This window comes from Ovis canadensis, chromosome 8 (genome assembly GCF_042477335.2).
Source record: "Ovis canadensis isolate MfBH-ARS-UI-01 breed Bighorn chromosome 8, ARS-UI_OviCan_v2, whole genome shotgun sequence".
Lineage (NCBI taxonomy): Eukaryota > Metazoa > Chordata > Mammalia > Artiodactyla > Bovidae > Ovis > Ovis canadensis.
Window position 1 is genome coordinate 77,908,807 of NC_091252.1, and position 21,648 is coordinate 77,930,454.

The 21,648-nt window shown below is 36.7% G+C and overlaps 1 protein-coding gene and 1 non-coding gene across 11 annotated transcripts in view; both read left to right on the forward strand.

Moving 5' to 3' along the window:
- Positions 1 to 21,648, forward strand: part of ADGRG6 (adhesion G protein-coupled receptor G6) — a 153,088-nt gene that overhangs the window by 89,492 nt on the left and 41,948 nt on the right. For all 10 annotated transcript variants that reach the window (XM_069598568.1, XM_069598562.1, XM_069598569.1 and 7 more), the window contains 9 exons: positions 3,362 to 3,447; positions 6,286 to 6,338; positions 7,891 to 7,953; positions 11,418 to 11,560; positions 14,993 to 15,104; positions 16,234 to 16,298; positions 16,889 to 17,099; positions 18,460 to 18,631; positions 21,123 to 21,263. In XM_069598568.1, the coding sequence (XP_069454669.1) occupies positions 3,362 to 3,447; positions 6,286 to 6,338; positions 7,891 to 7,953; positions 11,418 to 11,560; positions 14,993 to 15,104; positions 16,234 to 16,298; positions 16,889 to 17,099; positions 18,460 to 18,631; positions 21,123 to 21,263 (1,046 nt within the window). The remainder of the gene's footprint in view (positions 1 to 3,361; positions 3,448 to 6,285; positions 6,339 to 7,890; positions 7,954 to 11,417; positions 11,561 to 14,992; positions 15,105 to 16,233; positions 16,299 to 16,888; positions 17,100 to 18,459; positions 18,632 to 21,122; positions 21,264 to 21,648) is intronic.
- TRNAF-GAA (transfer RNA phenylalanine (anticodon GAA)) lies at positions 13,814 to 13,886 on the forward strand. Its single transcript has one exon. It is a non-coding gene; the product is annotated as a tRNA-Phe (tRNA).

The window sequence follows — 21,648 nt, forward strand, 5'->3', positions numbered from 1 at the left end:
AGTAAGGAACTGACTCTGTTAGTCCTTATTATTCTTCTAAAAACCTACAAGTGCAAATTGTATCACTGCTTCTAGTTTCTCACATACATTTCACTACTCAAAAAAATTCACTCTCAGGGTATTCATGTGGACCCAACAATCAATCTAGCTTTATATACCAAATAACTTAAAGAAATTGTGTGTGTGATGAGCAGTACTCTAGTCATATAATAAATGCCACTGTCTACTATAATTGCCTCTGCACCAGTCAAAGGAGTCATCTTGAATGTAAAATAGCATTTAATTTTTACTTTAAAATCTATCTTTTCAAGTATATATTTTAAAACCCACCTGTTCAAACCTACTTCATTCCCTTGAATGGAGAATAATCTCATTTCTAAATGTTCCAAAAAATTCTGAGAAGAATGTTAAGAAAATTAAAAAAGGAAAAGATCTACAGCCAGGCATATATTTTGATACCAGATCTGTTATGGCAAGTAATGGTTTCTTCTTTGAAGTTTTGTGGGGCTGGAAGAGTCATCTAATTGGAAAAAAGTGTCACGCATTCTTTAGACTGGGATATCATTATTAGGACAATACATACAGCTTTTGAAGTCTCTGGAACAGATGAAGATTTGTGAATAGCTTTCTTATTGAGAAACCATAGGATTTATAGGAGAAGGTGACTTGATTACCAGGATGACCTGGAAAAGTCTGCATCGCGGTGTCTCAAGTGTGCATTTTCTGCAGTGGCAATGCTTAAGTAAGTAAAGTCACTCAGTCGTGTCCAACTCTTTGTGACCCCGTGGACTGCAGCCCACCAGGCTCCTCAGTCCATGGGATTCTCCAGGCAAGAATACTGGAGTGGGTTGCCATTTCCTTCTCCAGGGGATCTTCCCGACCCAGGGATCGAACCTGGGTCTCCCGTATTGGAGGCAGATGCTTTAACCTAAGCCAGTTATTTCGCTGCAGTCCAAAACCTTTCTCACCAGACCTTCAGAGGATATTTTATCTTGCTTTAACAATTCATTCTTGCGCATTTCTTTGGATTAGTTGTTGACTGCATTACCCAAAAATTTTAAATAAGTATAAAAAGTAGACAGCATTGAATAATTTTTGCTGAATATATAAATATCTCATTCTGAGGCTTCTGAAGCAGGACTATATGAAAAAAGATCCATAGCATGGGCGAATCTCCAACACTTAGGGGTAGGTTGTTTGGTATAGTCATAGATTTTATTTGCCATAAACAACATAATACTGGGAAGAGTCCTATAGGGATTTAGACTGACTCTGATATGGAATGTCTTTCTCATTTATAACAACAGTGAATTAGAAAAAAAAAGTGAGAAATATTTTAAATTAAAAAAATCTTAAATGGGATTTCAGAAATGTGAGTAATTAAAAATACTCATTTTTAATATTTTGCAGGATTCTCCTGAGAGGGCAAGACTGTAATTCCTAACACAGACACACGCTTTAGGTCTCCATCTAGTGGTAGCTCGTCAGTTTTAATACTTAACTGGCATCAGGGAACATGCACAGAATACCCCTTGATTCCTAACATTGGTGTAGCATCTTGGACTTCTGGAACTTAAATTCCCTCTGAGTCATTCAGAATGTCCACGATTTGATATGATAAGGTCTACAGTGTAAATTTGTTTGTTTGTTTGCCTGACTTAATTATCATTTATTTTACATACACTCCTGTAATTTTTCATTCAGAATATTTTTTAAAGGAAGATAAAGTCAAGGTTATTAAAATATCTGAAGAGTTTTAGAAGCTGGACTTCTAATAACTTAGTATGCATGAATTAAATAAATATCCTTGGACTTACACTGATCTCATAGACATATTATTACATCTGGGAGTGGTGATATTTTTTTTTTTTTTAAGCATGAGTTTCTGACCCCTATAACTGGAAAACATTCCTTTAGGAGTGTGACTGGAATTTGCATTTTGGTAGATTTGGGAGTTCCTAGGAGACATACTTTTGTACTTTTATGTACTACTTCCCCCAAATCTTCATTAAATCTTTTCCCCACTGTTTTAATAATATAGTTTTACATTTGCTATGCATATTTTGGCTTCCCCAGTGGCTCAGAAGTAAAGTCTCCACCTACAATGCAGGAGATACAGGTTTGATCCCTGGGTTGGGAATATCCACTGGAGAAGGAAATGACAACCCACTCTAGTATTTTTGCCTGGGAAATTCCATGGACAGAGTAACCTGGAAGTTTACAGTCCGTGGAGTTACAAAAGAGCTGGACATGACTGAGCGACTAAACAACAAACAACGTGTATTTTACTCATGTTTATAAGCATGGAGATAGATGATTGATTGACAATAATGAAGAATCAATATATTTTCTCTGCATGATCTACCATATTTAAAAAGAATCTTTTTCTCATTACTATTTGTAGTAAGATATCCTTTAGCACATATCTAGAGAAATTTAGCAAACCCTGGCTGGTCAGTTTGATTTTCATTTTAAAAAAATATATGTATATGTATGGCAGACTACTTTAAAGATTGCACTTCTCTCCTGCAAAAAAGCACAACTTCCTTCTGATATAGGATTTTCTTTTACAAGCAAGTCCAGTTGAAAGTCCATCTGCAAATATTCTTTGTTTTTTCCTCCTTTACTTGATACAAATGACAGTACTTATGGAATTTTGATGAAAAAATCTGGTGAAAATGAACCCAACAACTTAAATAGAAGAAAATGCTTTAGTGGGGCAGGGGAAAGAGGATAGAGAGAATAAGGGTCTGTGGGTGAAAAATACGTGATACCTATTCTTTTCCAAATTAAGTTCTGCCCATCATCTTACTCAAGTTTTCACATCTCAAACTATCATTCTTCACAACGTTAGAAAAGGATAATTTTTGGTTACAGGAAATCAAATTATACATGAAAAATCATTTAACAGACAGTAGGGAGAAACGTATAGAATTAAGAATTATGAAGGAACATTTATAGGTGATAATTTAGAAGCAATGACTTATCTATAAGTAAACTAAATGATAACTATTTCTAAAAAGTTGCAAGGTCACTGAAAATGACCTGTACAGAAAATTTCTGTACCTATGTAGAAGGCATTTCTTAGTTGCTCAGTCGTGTCCGACTCTTTGCTACCCCATGGGCTATACAGTCCATGAAATTTTCCAGGCCAGAATACTGGAGTGGGTAGCCTTTCCCTTCTCCAGGGAATCTTCCTAACCCAGGGATCGAACCCAGGTTCCTGCATTGCTGGTGGATTCTTTACCAGCTGAGCCACAGGGGAAGACCTTGTATGAAATTATGTCATTATAAATGTAAGCTGATAATTGTATGACTGTAAAATATAACTAATGGACTGAATCCTATTTCCAATGGACAGATGGGATTATTTATAGAATTTCCATAGTGATTCAAAACATCCTTCCTCACCCCGAGGTGAAAGTACAGAGCAAGGTGGCAGAATGGGTAAGTGGATTGTAAAATTTCTGTTTGGGGGCTTTAAACTAATCTCTGGGAATCTGGGAAACACTCTGCTGTCTAACTGAACCCACAGATCATACTGAAATAAAGATACTGTTCATTATAAATGTATGAAAGTGTAAATGAAGTATTGCACCTTTGAATAGAAAGTGAGGTATAGTTGAATAAAGGACAAGAAAGTGAGCCTAATGGGCTATTATGTCAAATTAGAAAAGAACAGCACAAATGGAAAAGTATTTTGACAGGTATCTTTATTTACGGTAATAGTTGTACATCTTTACACTGTACAAATCAAAACTTTGAGTCTTTGATTAAAAAACCAAGTGTATAAAAAGTATATCATGAATATCTTCCACCCATCCTTGACACTCATTTGCCTGGAAACCAACTGATCTGCTTGAAAATCACTGTGAATTTTTCTTGTTTTTTTTTTTCCAAGAATTTGTGAATGTAAAAGAAAATGACTATACATTCTTATGTTTTTCTTTTTACAGTAAAAATAGAATATTGTACACACCATTCTACACTGTACTAGATATTTGGGTTATAATTTATTTAACCAGTATTCTACTGGTAGAAATTTGGGTAATTTCTAATTTAAAAAATTGAATATTTTATTTTATTATTTTATAAATGCATGTTATATATATACATTATATAAATATATAAATACATTTTATAAATACATGTTAATGATTTTTTCCTTCTCTGATATAATATGAAAAATTTAATTTCCCATAGGTTTATATTTTTTATTACTTTATTTCCTATCTACAGCATACTTTGGGACCCTGTACTGCTTTTATTTACTACTACAGTTCAGACAATTTTTGTGGAAAAAGTAATTTGTCATTTAGGTATACATTCTGAAGTAAGAAAAATGGGTTTCTTATGTGGTAGGGCATATACCAAGGCCGCATTTCTAATAAATGTGGCCTCGGTAGCAAAAAAATGTTACGCCATACACTGAGAGATAGTGATGATAATACTTTATATATATAAAACCGTATATACTTTCTTCAGATATATGTATATGTATATATAGTTGAAGAATGGTAGGAAGACATAGTTTTATTTTTAAAGGCTGTACCCTTTGCAACAAGTTACCCACAGAAAACAAAAGTATGTAATTAACAACTCTGTTACAAAAATTGAGGCGGGGGAGTAAAATCTAGTGGAAATCCAAGAAAAGTACTACTGTCAACTTTCTGGAATGACATATTAACCTTAGTAGCTAATTCAAACACTAGATGTATTGAATTTCTAAATGGAGAGAGAGCTTTACTGAATGAGTTTAATCTTGCATCCCATTTTCTTTCACATTCTTCTTTCTGCTTTTTTAAAGTCAGAATGTTTTCAAAAGATAAAGTTTTTAAATTATTTTATTGAAGTATAGTTGATTTTCAACGTTGTGTTAGTCAAAAGATAGAATTCTTTATTCTCATTCTCAAATGAACCACTTCTAATGTATTTAATTCTGTAAATCAGCATCCATTGGGGAGTTTATGCTTTAGGCAAGGTATAATTTTACATTTGTATTTATCTCATGCATGGTTTTCAACATAGCATCGTTTTTCATCTGAAACTAGACTTAAATGGACATTTCTCCTAAAGACGTAAGATACGAAAGCAGGTGTTTGGTGATAGAGAAAGTATAAGTGGTGTCCCTATTTCATATTATTACTATTTACAATTTAAAAATAATTTAATGCTTCTTTCCAGAATTTCCTAGAATTTACATTCAATTAAAAAATGCTCACAAGGAAGGCTAAATGTGTGTATGAAGTGAAGTGAAATGAAGTGAAGTGGCTGTCGTGTCCGACTCTTTGCGACCCCATGAACTGTAGCCTACCAGGCTCCTCCATCCCTAGGATTCTCCAAGCAGGAATACTGGAGTGGGTTGCCATTTCCTTCTCCAGGAGATCTTCCCAACCCAGGGATCAAACCTGGGTCTCCCGTATTGCAGGCAGACGCTTTACCATCTGAGCCAAACAAGACCTAAAAACTCTTTGGAGGTGATATATAAATAAGAGAATTTCATGTCAGTAAAGAAATTAAAATATTTTGTGATTGTATTGGACATATGGAAAGTTTTGGGTTTGTTTTTTTTTTTTTTCATAGAGAGGAATCCCTTGCTTCATTAAAAAGTTTAGTGCTGAGACCCATAAAAATTGTTAAATGGCCACATAATTATCAATAACAATTCTCCATAATGTTGATCTTTGTTTTTAAAGGTCTATATTGTTAATTTGTCATTTTTCTTACTACTGACATTCTTATAAGATGACAATTGCTAGAAAAACATGTGTTAATGCACCTCGGTGTTTGTTGAATGAAGAACGTGGAAGGTGTGTATTGTGCTAGTCTTTCCTGTGTACTCTATTGAGGATAAGTTCTCAGTGTTACGGCTGACTTGAAAGCCCATTAGAGAGAAAGCCCTAATAATACAGGCTAAAGAGGAAAGTATAATGTTTCCATTCAGATAGACTTGGGTTCCAGTCTGGGATCTGTTACTTCTTAGTTGCAGCTGGGTGAGCTATTTCATCTCCGTGAAGCTTAGTTTCTTCGTGTAATGGGTGGGAGGATAGTGCAGATAATACCTATCTCATTAGCTGTTGTGAGAATGAAAGAAAAAACATTGGTAAATTTCTTGGCATACAGTGCCTCGGTAACTGTTATCTGTACCTTTCTTTCATTCCTTTAGCTCTTTGGAATTTTCCCAGAGTCTTATTCCAATAACAATTAAGGGGAGAGAAGAAACTGGATTTAAGTTTCTTTTTTTTAAGTGTTAATTCAAACTCACCATTTCCATTGTATTTTCAGCTCAATTCAACTTTCCAGAATTGGAACTACACTGTTTATGTGGTTAATATCAGGTAAGTGACAGAATAAATTGAGAAATAGAAAGTAGTGTCCAGGGGACTTGCCTGGAGGCCAGTGGTTAAGACTCTCTGCTTCCACTGCAAGGGGCACAGATTCGATTCCTGTTAGAGAAACTAAGATCCCACGCGCTGCAAAGTATAGCAACTTCCCCTTTCCCTCCCCCTGCCACGTGCAAATAAACAAGAGTGTCTAATTTACTACTACTACTCTCTCTCTGTGGTTATACCTACACACACATACACATGAAAATATAGAAATACACACTATACTCATAATCTTTCTAAATAACTCTATATATTATATCATTGCTTTGCACAAAAAGCTTCAATAGTGCAGTAATGGTTTAAAAAATTTTTGATTGTAGATCCCAATCATTTTTTAGAAATTTAGCTTGTACTCCCAAAATATATTTGTAATTTTAAATAAATTTTATGTATGCGTGTGTGTACTTGTATATTACTTAACCAATATATGTTATCATGTAATATAAATAGAAATTAGTTGCTTCTCACACACCAGTAGATCATCAAGAGCACTCCCTGGTTTGCATGCTCCTGTTTGAAGACCATATTTTCTATAAAATAAGACATCTACAGTGTGATTGCAACCTAGCTTTTCAAAATTAACTTTCACTAATCTTCTATTTAAATACTCCATGAATCTCTAGCAGAAGAGACTTTCTACCTGTGTTATCTACCTGTCTTCCTCTGCACCTTGATTTTATAGTTTTACAGTTTCTAAAGTGTATTTGTGCTGTTCTTTACTTAGTCACTCAGTCATGTCTGACTCTTTGCAACCCCATGGACTATAGCCCACTAGGCTCCTCTGTCCATGGGACTCTCCAGGCAAGAATACTGGAGTGGGTTGCCATGTCCTCTTCCAGGGGATCTTCCCAACCCAGGGATCAAAGCCAGGTCTCATTTACTGTCCGAGCCACCAGGGAAGCCTTAAACATGTATTCTATGAACCTGAGATATATCGATAATGTATCTCACAGAAAAGAGGATCAAAGGGTGAAATTAGCTCAGGAGCAAGTTTCTGTATATCTGAGCATCTCAGGTTCTCTCATGTGCTGATATGCATTATGAAATCTTCGAAAGAGAGAGAAGTCATGTAGTTCCAAGTTTTATTTGGCCAAGGAGCTGATTTGTCTCAGGCTTAAGAAGGAACTAGGACCTCTAAAGACACATTTGCTAACATTGGCTTAGAACATCCTCTCTGCCTCTTCCTCTCACCTCCTCAAGTTCTGTTGCTGATCATGCAGCAGATGAGGTTGATAATGAATATACACACATGCATGCTAAGTTGCTTCAGTCGAGTCTGACTCTTTGCGACCCTGTGGACCATAGCCCGCCAGGCTCCTCTGTCTATGGGGATTCTCCAAGCAAGAATACTGCAGTGGGTTGCCGTGCCCTCCTCCAGGGGATCTTTGTGACCCAGGGATCAAACCCTTGTGTCTTACATCTCCTGCATTGACAAGCGGGTTCTTTATCCCTAGTGCCACCTGGGAAACCCTGATAATGATATATCTGTTTGTATTCACAGTTTTCACCTGAGCACTGGAGAGGACAAGATTAAAGTGAGGAGAAGCGTTGTGACTGACCAAAGGTAACGCTGACAAGGTCTCGTAGAAAATGTGACATCTTTTCTTGTGTTCTCTGTTTTGAATGTCCTGTAGAGAAATAAAATCAAGGAGGTAGGAGAGAAATGTTTATTTTGAGTAGCACATTTAAATTATTTCTTTAGCCCTAATGAACAAATCTTTCTTTTTTCCTATAGTTAAAACTGTAATATAAGCCGACTCAGTAGAAATATACATCTGATAAAAAAATAATTCAGAATTGGAACATTTATTATTTTTAGTATTGATAATTCCAGTTTATGATAACCTATTACTTGTTATTTGAAATTTCATAGACCTTCAAAGAAGAAAAAATAATTATAGTGTTATTTTAAGTAAAGTACTTACGTACAGTAGCATCTAATAATATGGGTAATAGGTGCTGAAATATTTTCAGCATTCAAAGCCATCAGCTAATTTTCTGAAGTCTTCATTTTTAAATTTATATCAAGGTCATGACTTAAGCAAGCAGGTAATTTAATAGATATGTTCATCATATATAAATAGTGGGCATTTAAAAACCAACTGTTCAAGAGTGCTATGTAGTAAAAAAACAATGTAAACTCCCAAGGAAAATACATGAAGTCGTGTCAGGTCGTATATTGCATCTCCACAGAATAAAAAAAGTCAGCTGAAAAGCGAAAGTTTACATCTCTTACTCAGTTTCAATTGACTGAATTGATATGTGTATTTACAACTATAGAGATGGAATATATTTCTTTCCAGGTCATATATTCTTATAAGAGAAGCTAGTAGTAAAATTTCATATGAGAGTTGACCAGAGAGTTTTCTTATTTTTTTTCTTTTTCTATTCAGAAAAACACATTAGAAAAACACACGTTTCTCTATGCATTAGAGAAACACACGTCTTTAAGATTATATTTCAAATTTACCATTTCCGTGTATGTTCAACAGACTGGATTGGACCATCTGATTAGGGAAAGTTATTGCTTATTTTCTAGAATTGTTCCTTTTTCTTTATGATCTGAAGATCAGAATAATGTATTTAATGTATCTTAACACTGTCTTATTGATGGTAACAGGATTTTTCTCCTTGATTTAGCCAAATAAATCCTTCTCCAGACCTTACTGCTAGATCATATTGAACCTGGAATAATGGATCCACAATTACCTGGATAACTTTGTTGGACACTTTGTCTTGCAGTTGGAGCAGCCCTAGTTCAAAGTGTCTCCAATGCTATCCCCTCTTCATAGGACTCAAACTCAGATTCTAATAATGCAATTTGATGAGAACAACCAAATAAAACATTTTTCAGAAGTATAAAATACATTAAACTCATGGCCTTTGAAAGCATTATCACCCTCATTCTGACCACCTTTATAACCTTCATCACAGCATCTCCTTGGAAACTTCATGTTTCCAAGCACTGTCTTATTCGTTGGCTCATTTGTTTCTCTCTACCAGTTACCCCCGACATAGATAAGGCAGGTAACGTCCTGCCCTTTCAACCAGTGACAAAACTAAGACCACATAAATTGCCCAACATCAACCAGCCAATGTGAGAAGCCAGGATTTCTGACTTCATACTCCCATGCTCTGGTCCCATTTACTGTGATTCTTCTATTCCCTGATGATACTAAAATCAGTCATCATGAGTATATGTCCACACCTTAGAAACTCTTGTTGGAAAGACATTTAAATTCGTGGAATCTCAGTTTCCTGTCTGTAACGCCAATGGGTAATTTTATAAAAAATTATAGGGAGAATGAACTTAGAGTATATATGGGAAAATCCATACATTTTGTTTTCCTTTGGTATGAGCTTCTGGCATTGCTTTAAAATTTGTTCTTACCATCTTTATCTCCATCTTTCCTTTCTGCTCTCTGTTGCTTTTATGCTCATGGATGAACCTTTGTGATCTCTCATAGGTTTTCTCAAAGTTACAATCTACTAGTCTTACACACACTCTTTTTTTCCCCGACCTTGCCTTTCAATTGAGCTGTAACACCTAACACAAACCCTAGCTTTAGATAATGCTATCATAATCTATTGCCTAGACAGACAGGAAACCAGAGCCACAGAGACTGATTTATTCAATTAAAGAATGACTGATAGTAACAACAGATAGAACTGGATTTTGCAGAACTGTAAAATAGTTTCAGTTTCCAGGATGAGAGAGGGAAACAACACAGATAAGAAATGTGAAAATGCATGGTCATTCTTGAATTGCTGAATTTGGGTCAGTACCATCCAAAACGTACTGTTTTCTCAATATTCAAGGCAAGTAAAAGTTCACATTGCCAGCTCTTAAGTTCTCAGTTACTGGAGTGGTGAAGTTTAGCATCCAATAATAATTTAATCAAGGGATACTTTTTTTTTAATAAGTCATTTAAAAATTATTATAACAGTTCAACATTATATTCACATCTGTGTTTTTCTCATCCTAAAATATGACTCCTATATGAACAGTAAGCAGTAAGTGATTTTAGAGATAAATAGCTCTTCAGAGTAAACTATGAGAATTGTGAAGCACAGATATTTAGGGGGAAAATAGGGCTATTTTAAAATTTCACCTAATGTTGAATATTAAAGATTTCAGTTATTTTTCTTCTTTTTAGTGTCACAAATATGTTACTACTTTATTTCATTTATGTTGATACCCATAGTATGTCATAAATCAAATATGCCACTGCCTCTCCTCTGAGGACTTCATAGTTATTTCAGAAACAATGCTACTGGGTTCACTTTGGCATCTTTTGCTTTCCCTTTTGACTGTGTGTGTGATTGCAAGTGAACAGGAAATTATATTACTTTAAATTGTAGAACCAGAGTTTTGGTAGGTGTTTTAGGATATATATCTCTGCTTCCCATAGAGATACTTTCTTTTTAAAGACAAGCCAGTTCAAGCAATATATAAACTTCTTCAGTAACATGCCAGCCAATTACTGAGTGAATTTCAAGTACTTATTTTGTAACTTTTCAGTGTACAGAGTACTAGTAAATGATTCATGGAGATAGAAAAGCATTTTATCACAATTCTGGAGAAACTTGCAACATATTAGTAAATAATAATAGTAATTTAAAAGTCAATTGTTTAATCAGATTAGTTAAAATTCTAATTTTTCTTAAAAAACTTTGTTTTTGACTGTAAAGAAACAGTATAGAATCAACCACAAATATGATTCTTTCTTGCATGTATGCTATAAAATATTAAATATTTATTAAAAGAAATGGGGTAATAAGATAATACATGCAGCATTCTTTAAAATGTTCATATTGAGATTTTTTAAGGTTATAAGTTTTAAACACTTTTTTAGCATTATAATTTTACAGGGACAGAAGTCTTTGAATGCTTTGATGTATTTCTTAAATCTCAACGCTTCACAGTTACCCTCTTACTACCATATGCAAATGTTCTGTTTTTCCACCAAAAAATGATCTGACTGGTCAGCAACAGCAACAACAATTCTATCTGAATTGTTTTCCCAGGTTGGTGATTTTGGCCCTTTTGGTTTATAATGCTACCAACAATCCCACTTTAGAAGGAAGAACCATTCAGCAGAAGCTTTTAAGAAATAATGAGTCCCTGGATGAGGGCTTGAGGCTACATACAGTGAATGTGAGACAACTGGGTAAGTGCCTTTAATTGTTTTATTATATGTATTTATGTGACTATAGAACAGGTTAAGTTGAAACAAAATCGACAAAAATATTCTTCCTTTGTGTGTTTACTTATTTAAAGCTATTTTTCTGATGATGTTGGTGACATTTTTAACAAATGCGTGACAACGTTAGCATAAAAGATAGCACCTTGATACCTATGAATCCAAGGGAATGAAAGAAGCAGATGGAAGTTGATACCCTATTTTAGGAACCTGTTGTGAAAATACTAAGAATATGAGCAAAATGCCAAGATAACCTTGACCAGAGTTGGCTTCAACTTTAGGAATAAAGAGAGTGTGTGTATGTGCATATGGGATCTCCAATAAAGTAAATCTTATAAAAGGCAATTTCTTGTTATGAAACATCCTCTTCTCTTATGTTCTCTGTCTCTGTTAATGATACCACCATCTATGCAGGAATAGACCAAAAAATCTGGGAGTTATCCCAAACCCAGATGGCTTTTGTCACGCAAGTGTATGTTCCTCGATTCTTTGTCTCGTCACAACAGAGATTTGGAGTGACGGACATTAAAGCCCCCTCGGCGTATCACAGCTCTCAGGTCTCAGATAGACCGTGTTATAGCTGTCAGGTCTCGAATGGACCGTGTGATAGCTCTTAGACAAATCAGTGTTACAGCTCAGTGTTACGGCTCTATTTTATTTAGAAGATAGCAGGAAAATCCGTCTTCGAGGCGTGAGGGCACATTGATCTAAAGACACGAGGAGAAGAGCTCCCCAGCGCACGGGTTGGGGGAGAGAGAGAGAGAGCTGGCTCTGGCTCCTCTATTTATGTTTATCTCTCCCTGGGCCTGTCCTATGTAAATTGGGCCAGCCAGGAGTGGTGTTTGTTTTCCCTGAGGTCCTCACTCCAGTTCTCGGACCTTCTTTTGTTTCATTTTCGCGGGCTTTTTCCCTTCCTTGTCTGTGGCCACCGCCATTTTGGACTCCTTTCCCCTGTTCTACCTGCCTAACCGTTTCCTACCTGGACGCCACTCACATCCTAACCTCCAGCCATAGGCGTGGTGCCACCAGCACTTCCCCAGACATGCTGTGCTCTTTTCTTTCTTTGCCCACATTTCTTTCCTCCCCTCTCACTGCCCACCTGATGATCACCTACATGGTATGAAGGATAGCCCAAGGTCGCCTCTTCTGTGAAGCCTTTTCTAACATCATTATGTACAAATAGCTATCACTGCCTGGGAGCCTCCACCTCGTGCTGTCCACAGACCTAAAGTACCATCCATATAGAAAACTTGAATTTGACTGGACTTGTTTGTGTTCTCTTCTATATTTCCTTTAACCAGAAATTTCCTCTGGCTTGAGAATACATCTTATTTTTCTCTTAACACTCTTACTTCCCACCTCCTTCCCAGCAACCAGCACATTCCTGAGCATTTAAATGCATGAATAAATAAATGAATGCCCCTTGATGGGCATCTTTGAGAAAAATAAATGGATCAAAAACATGGATAACGAAAAGTAAAGTAGTCGTTCTAATGTTATGATGACAGCTAATTAGGTGAATTAGTAGAGCTCAAAAGAAAGGGAAACTTTGACACATTTCCTTAGACACACACTTAGGAAGTTGAAGTGAGTGAAGCAGATATTCCTCAGCCTCTAAAAGCATGATTATGACTGCAGCCAGAATCGCAGTGCAACAAGGAAGCAGGCATCCTTGCTTCTCTGAGGAAACCCTCATCTCTAATGTGTCAGCATACACAGTCTCCATGGGGTCTGCATCTGTAGTTCAACCAACCTTGGATTGACAATATTTGGGAGGAAAAATTCAGACAGTTCCAGAAAGCAAAACTTGAATTTGCCGTGCCTGGCCAACTGTTTACCTAGCGTATGCATTGTATTTAAAACTATGTACATAGCATTTACACTGTATTTATTATTGTAAGTAATCTAGTGATGATATAAAGTATACAGGAGGATGTACAAAGAGTCAGGACTGAGCACGATGCTACTATACCACTTAAATTCCATATTGTATTGTTATTCTGTAGAAAGTGAAGTGAAGTCGCTCAGTCGACTCTTTGTGATCCCTTGGACTGTAACGTACCACACTCCTCTGTCCATGGGATTTTCCAGGCAAGAATACTGCAATGAGTTGCCATTTCCTTCTCCAGAGGATCTTCCTGACCCAGGGATCTAACCCAGGTCTCCCGCATTATAGGCAGACGCTTTATTGTCTGAGCCACCAGGAAAATCCTTAGGGCTTCCCTGATAGCTCAGTTGGTAGAGAATCTGCCTGAAATGCAGGAGACCCTAGTTCGATTCCTGGGTCGGGAAGATCTGCTGGAGAAGGGATAGGTTACCCACTTCAGTATTGTTGGGCTTCCCTTGTGGCTCAGCTGGTAAAGAATCCACCTGCAATGCAGCAGACCTTGCTTCTATAGAAAAATTTCTACCAATTGGGAAAAGAAAAGCTCAGAATATAGATAGGAAAGTTATTTAAATGTTCAACTGGTAACTACTCTACTGGTTTCCGGTAGTCTTTGTGTAACTTGCTTTTTTTCAGTACTGAAATATGAGATTTTGTTGTTATCGATACAGTGATTTTATTTTCATATTTTTAAAGTATAAAGTCTGAGTTATTTATGTCATAGCTCTCACTCAGACAGTTTTTAGACAATAAGTAGGATGATTTGAGGTGAAGGTGTGTGTGCAAGATGTGTGGCCTACAGCTATCTTCTTGTCATTCCCCCAGCAAATTGCCAGATGAAACATGCTTTCAGAGCAACCAGAAGTTGTTTATATAAAACATGCTGGCAACTCAACAGCAACACTGTTGAGGCACTATTTTATAGGCTTTTTCTTTGAAAAAAATTAAATTACATTTTGAATTTTTCAGGATAGCTTTCATTTTATGTCGGTTTTTTTGGTTTCCCAATAAATCTGGTTTACTAGGGGCTTCCCTCGTGGCTCAGTGGTAGAGAATCCACCAGCCACTGCAGAAGATCTCCTGAAGGAGGAAATGGCAACCCACTCCAGTATTCTTGCCCGGAGAAGTCCATAGATAGAGAAGCCTGGCAGGCTATACTCCATGGGGTCGCAAAAGAGTTGGACATGACTTAACAACTAAACAACAAGTATTTAATAGTTTTATCTACAAATGGACTTATGTTGGAATAATATTGTCTGATTCATTTTTATACTGGCATAAGTATATGTTTTTATTTGATGATTTTTGAGATACAGTCTTAAATATGAAATGCAGCTAATGTTTATTTTTCATAGCTTCTAAACTTTTATAAATTCTGAACATAAAAACCTGTTATTTTAGTATTGCATGGAATAAATACCTAATTACCAACATTGTTGTTTTGCTCTCATCTTGCATGTCTAATTTCAAGAAATAGATTAATATTTCTCATGTTGGGTCTTATTTTCACATAGGTATATGTCACTCTGATGAGAAACCCAAAGGTTATAAATGGCCAAGCATCCAACCTTCTGAATACAGAATGCCCTGTCCAGGGAAACAGGGCTTCTCTGCTTCACGAACATGGTAATACTTTCTTAACTCTTGCCAGCAAACTCCATGTACCTGCTTTCCAGAGTTACAGGCGCTGTTCCATAGATCCCATGCAGTGTATATTAATAGGAAAGAAGGACAGGAATCTCTTTGTACGTCAAATCCATGTGAGGTAAAGATGAGAAAGGTAGGTTACCAAGAAAAGCGTTTTTTTCTCTTTAAGCAACATGCTAATTTAGCCTTCTTCAAAGAAAGATGGAGCAATTTGAAAACCAGAGGGAAGTTCTAGAGCAAAGTTGATGAACAGAACCAGCATATATGTGATATGACATGTATATACATGACATGACATGACATACACTTACATGACATGACTTGCATATATGTGTCATGACATGACTTGCATATATGTGTCATGACATGCCAAGTCTTTTTAAATCTTTGGAGTGGTCATCACTGGAGGGGAAAAGAGAAATCAAAAAGAAGAAAGACAAGATCCATGTTAGGGCAGTCTGCTAGTGGAGACTGGCAGGGTGTGGATTTTTCTCTAATTGTTGAATGGAAACCTCAGACAGGTTAACAGAGGATTCACTGAATAAGTCAAATCCAGTTCCTCACCCTCCACCCCACCTTCAGTGAGAATTTTCTTGCAGGGAAATTCAGACACTGAAACTGCCCGTGTAGAAATACTTTGCCCCAGTGGTGGAGAGGAAAGAAAGGGACTTGGCTTTGGATTGTGGTTCTGCCTCTTCCTGCCTGTGACACCTTGGAAAAGTCCTTGATTTGTCTAAGTCTGTTTCCTCATCTATGAAACATGGATTATAATCTGCTTTACAGAGTTATGTGAAATCAAAATGAGATTTTATCTAGAAAGTTCTTAAAGTGATGCTTGATCCATGTTAACAACTATGCTTTTAACTTTAGTAACCTGATGGAGCCTATGCTAGGATATAGGCCACTGCTAGTATTTTTTTTTCCCTTGATGCACATGCCTGATTTTTTTTCCCTGATAAGAACTTTTAATATGAATTTTATGTCCATTGTTATAGTCTTCAAATGAAACTTACCTAGATATCAAGGGAAATTCTAAAGCTTATTATTAACTACTTTTGTCAGCTATAATGTCATGTCTGTGAAACCTTTTACATTTTTTGTTTTATAGTTATAAAGACTCTGTCAACACTTCTGTAGCCTACTGGGGGCATCCCGATATCTCCAATTGCTCAAGTAAGTGAGAGATGTCTTCAGTTCTCCAAGGCAAAATAAGATGACCTCAGGTTTCAGGGTTTTCATCTTCTTTGGAAGATGTTCTGTTCTGTGGTATCACGTGCTGATACCATTGTGATATTAAAAGCTAAGCAAATGATTGTTTGACTCACTTAAAGTAGAAAATACTGTTTTTGCTCATTCTGACTTTCTGTTATACTTATTCTGTAGTAGATAACAATAGTAAGAAAATTTTGGAGAAGAGACTGTGTAAATTAAGATTGTGTGTGTGTGTTTTTTTAAGCAGCAAATACATACTTATTTAGTGATTCTGCAGGCATCTCACTTAGAACTATGTGTGAATATTGGTTCCTCCAAGTTATTTACGTAAGCTGCTTATAAGCACAGTTTGTGTCTCACTAAAGAAAGAAATTAGTTTGTGTGTGTAAAGAAATACTGTTGTCCTGTGAAAATCGTGCTAAGGGATACACACAGGGAACCTGATTTGCTGCTTTACTGTGAAGTAAAATGTTATCCTATGTTTGGGATCCCTAGAACTGCTCAGAATACACACGTAAAACTGTATGTTGTTCTTCTGTCATATTTTTTAGAGGAAGCAAATGAAGTTGCCAATCAGATTTTAAATTTAACCAGTGACGGGCAGACATTAAGCTCAGCCAATATCACCAGCATCGTAGAACAGGTCAAAAGGATTGTAAATAAAGAAGAAAACATTGATATAACGCTTGGCTCAACCTTAATGAATATATTTTCTAATATTTTAACCAGCCCAGACAGCGATTTGCTTGAGTCATCTTCTGAGTAAGTCTGTTTGTTTTTCTTCCAGAGAATAATGTTTATTGGATACAGGTATTGTTATGTAGTTTCTCAAAAATCTGAATGCTCAGTGCCCAGCTTTCATAATTTAAATCTCTAGAAGATCCACTGATATTTTCCAAATCATTCACAAAATGTACTTCAAAATTCTGTTTGTTTGGGTTTTTTTTTTGAGAAAATAATTTACAAATTGATTAGACTGCCCACCTGGCTAGGCAATGTAAATAGTCCCTGAAAGACATTATTGGTATTTTATTTTTTCATCTGAAAAATGTTAACTGCTGTAAATTCAAAAGATAAATTGTGTATATTTATATATTTAGCATAAATATAATTTTATATTTAGAATATATTATATATATTTTATATATGTATATAAATTTATGACACTACTTTTTGCTTGCAAAGGAGATACTTAGCAAACATTCAGCTCACATCTTTTAGGTATAATGTGGTCATTGCTGTCTACTATTCCATGGACTGTGACACAAAACAGCCACTACTCTGACTGTTATACTTCTGAAATGAAAATGCGTAGGGAAGGGTGAGATATACCTATTTTTACATAATTCAATTTATATCCAATTATTTAATTTAATGTGTTAGTATTAAGATATTTGGGCTTCCCAGATGGCTCAGTGGTAAAGAATCTGCCTGCCAGTGAAAGAGATGTAGGGGACACAGGTTCAATCCCTGGGTCAGGAAGATTCCCTGAAGGAGGGAATGGCAACCCACTTCAGTATTCTTGCCTGGAAAATTGCATGGACAGAGGAGCCTGGTTGGCTGCAGTACGTGGGGTCACAAAGAGCAGGACATGACTGAGTAGCTGAGTATGCACGAATACTGAGATATTTTTCCTTTCTATTTTCTTTCAACCAAATTTCTTTGATGAAAATTTTCTTTGTTAGAATGCATTCTCTAACTTATTATGCAAAAATAATTACAAACTTTTTTTACAGGGTCTTGCAATTCAAAAAATACTTTTATCATATTATTTCCTTTGATTCTCACTCAGTATAAAGTAAGAAGAGAATTTTTTGTATGAGGAAAGAAAGGCTAAAATACCTAAAAAACAGAGTATTTGTTTAGGATAACTTTATTGTTCCTTTTCCTTAAAGTATATATTTCTCTTGAAGTTTACCACTAGAATTCAGTGTTTTAACTGATATTATTGTGATATGAGGCAATTAATTTAATAGGTATTCATATTAAGGTCAAAAAAAATTTTTTAAGATCAAAAGATTTAAGGATGATTTTATTTGGTTTGTATTTTGTCCTGCAGGAAATCACATGTGTGCAGGTACCTAAAATGTGTTCCTTAACAATGCTATTGTCATTTCTTTAGAGCTTTGAAAACAATTGATGAATTGGCCTTCAAGATAGACCTACAGAGCACAACACATGTGAATATCACAACTCGGAATCTGGCTCTTGGAGTATCATCTGTGTCCCCAGAGACCAATGAAATTTCAAATTTTAGCATTGGTCTTCCAAGCAATAATGAATCATACTTCCAGGTAATAAGTTAGTGGTTTCTGTAATCAATTAGACAAAAATCTCTGATCTTCTGCTAATTGCTATGGCAAGGAGATCTTGGTTCTAGGGGTGGAAGGTAAGTCTCAAGGCTGGCTGAGATTAATAGCAGCAGTAGCCATAAGCCATGTCGACTCAGACAGGAGGTATACCTTCAGCTTACCTTCTCCAGGAGGTGATACTGGAATTAAACGTTGAACTATGAGGGAGTACCACCCCACTGGGAGTGGGATATGGGATTAGTTTAATCAGAAGAAAGGGCTTCCCTGATAGCTCAGTTGGTAAAGAATTCACCTGCAATGCAGGAGACCTCGATTTGATTCCTGAATCGGGAAGATCCCCTGGAGAAGCGATAGGCTACCCACTCCAGTGTTCTTGGGCTTCCCTTGTGGCTCAGCTGGTAAAGAATCCGCCTGTAATGCGGGAGGCCTGGGTTTGATCCCTGGGTTGGGAAGATCTCCTGGAGAAGGGAAAGTCTCTCTACTCCAGTATTCTGGCCTGGAGAATTCCATGGACTGTATAGTTCATGGGGTTGCAGAGAGTCAGACACAATTGAATGATTTTCACTTTCCTTTAGTCAGAAGAAAGACCTTTTTAAGGACCCAAAGATGGGAAGATGCATGGTGTGCCAGTATTTCTCAAACTGTTACATTATAACCACCTAGAGAACTTACCAAAACAGATTGCTGGGGCTTCCCTGGTGGCTCAGTGATAAAGAATCTACCTGCCAATGCAGGAGACACAAGTTTGATCCCTGGTTTGAGAAAATCCCACATGACGCAGAGCAACTAAGTCTGTGTGCCACAGTTCTTGAGTCTATCCTCTAGAACCGGGAGCCACAACTGCTGAGCCCATGTGCTGCAACTACTGAAACCGCAATAAGAGAAAGTGGAAAGTTAAAGCTGCTTAGTCGTGTCTGACTCTTTGCCCCCTCTGTCTGTCTCTTTGCCCCCTCTGTCTGTGGAATTCTCCAGACAAGAATACTGGAGTGGGTTGCCTTTCCCTTCTCCAGGGGATCTTCCCGACCCACGGATCAAACCTGTGTCTCCTGCATTCAGGCAGGTTCTTTACCGTCTGAGCTACCAAAGAACCCAAGAGAAGCCACTGCAAAAAGCCTACATACTGCCACTAGAGTGGCTGCTGCTTGCCCCAACTAGAGGAAAGCCTGAGCCACAATGCAGACCCAGCAGAGCCAAAAATAAATAAACAAATAAAAGTTTCTAGGTCCCATCTCCAGAGATTCTAATTTAGGGTCCTGAGTGGATCTCTCATTTGCACTTTTAACAAGTTCCCAGGTATTTGCTAGTACTGCTGGTCTGAGGATTGTATTTTGAGAAACAGTGATATAGAAGGCTGCTGCTGCTGCTGAGTCGCTTCAGTCGTGTCCAACTCTGTGTGACCCCATAGACCGCAGCCCAGCCCACACCAGGCTCCCCCGTCCCTGGGATTCTCCAGGCAAAAGTACTGGAGTGGGTTGCGATTTCCTTTTCCAATGCATGAAAGTGAAAAGTGAAAGTGAAGTTGCACAGTCTTGTCTGACTCTTAGCTACCCCATGGACTGCAGCCCACCAGGCTCCTCCGTCCATGGGATTTTCCAGGCAAAAGTACTGGAGTGGGTTGCCATTTCCTTCTCCAGGTATAGAAGGCTAAGAATGACAGATGAAAATGAGGCTGAACAAGAAATTCGGGGCTAGATTAATGGAGATCCTCTCTGACTTGTTCAAGTGACACTTCAGCAAATAATTGTCAGATTCCTCTTATGTACTAAACAGTGTTAGCCACATGGGCAAATGAAATGATTGAAACATCATCCTTGACATGGGAGAACACCTAAGTGGCTGGCATGTCATACTTCTTAACTGTGGAGATAATTCAAGATAGAATATTTTAAAATCTGGATATAAGGAAGAACTTTTTTTCTGCTTTGGACCAGCAGCTCTTTTGGAGTAATTCTGTTTCACATCTTAAGAGTTAAAAAGCAGTCAGCGTCAGTCTCATTTCGGGTCCATTTGCAGGAAAACACTCTTTGGCGTAATCTGTGGGTTCAGGAAAAATGATACCCAAGAACGCTCATAAAACTTCAGCTGCTTCCTCAGTGAAAAGATACTCATTCTCAGCAATAAAACAAATGAATTCCAGTCTTTTTTTTTTTTTCTGGTAGTTATTTTTTCACAGTGTGTTTTGAGAAAAATTTAAAATCTATTAAGTGCAAATCTAATCTTTATTCTCGAAAATGTCAACTGATTTGTAGATTTCTCGGTTTGAGTTAAACTCTACATTTCTTGTTTTGCCACATTTGCAAAGCTCGAATAAGATCCAGGCCTTCGTAAGGGACTCATACTGAGGGCAGAGACTGTGGTGGAGGTAAAGAGGAGACGAAGCTGAGTCTTGATGACGGCAGTTACTGTCCTAGGGAGTAAAGTTATCATTGCAATTTAAATATAATTACTCAACTGGTGTCTGTGTGTGTGACAGATGGATTTTAAGAGTGGACAAATGGATCCTTTGGCTTCTGTCATTTTGCCTCCAAACTTACTTGAGAACCTAAGTGAAGAGGATTCTGTATTAGTTAAAAGAGCGCAATTTACTTTCTTCAATAAAACTGGACTTTTCCAGGTAAGTGTTCATTAACTTACTATTTTTCAACCGAAATAGTTTCCTTGCTTAAAATGAAAGATAAAAGTTCAGGTTTCTCGAAAACATGTCAAAAGTATAGAAAAATTAATCTACTGTATTTTAAAAAGTTAGTTAATATAACTCTAAATACTTTATTTCTGGTAATCATATGCTTATTAATAAGATGTATTCATTTAAGTTTTTTAAATAAATCAGATTAAGACTTGCATGATCCAATTAGAAATGGAATTTGTGGAGAAGTTATTATTTCTTATTTCTTTTGTTAAGTATTTTATGCTCTCCAGCAATTTAGATCTTCAGAGTTAAAGAAATTGTGTGCCAAAGGAAAGGTTTTTTTCTTGATTCAGCGGGAAGCACTGTTTAC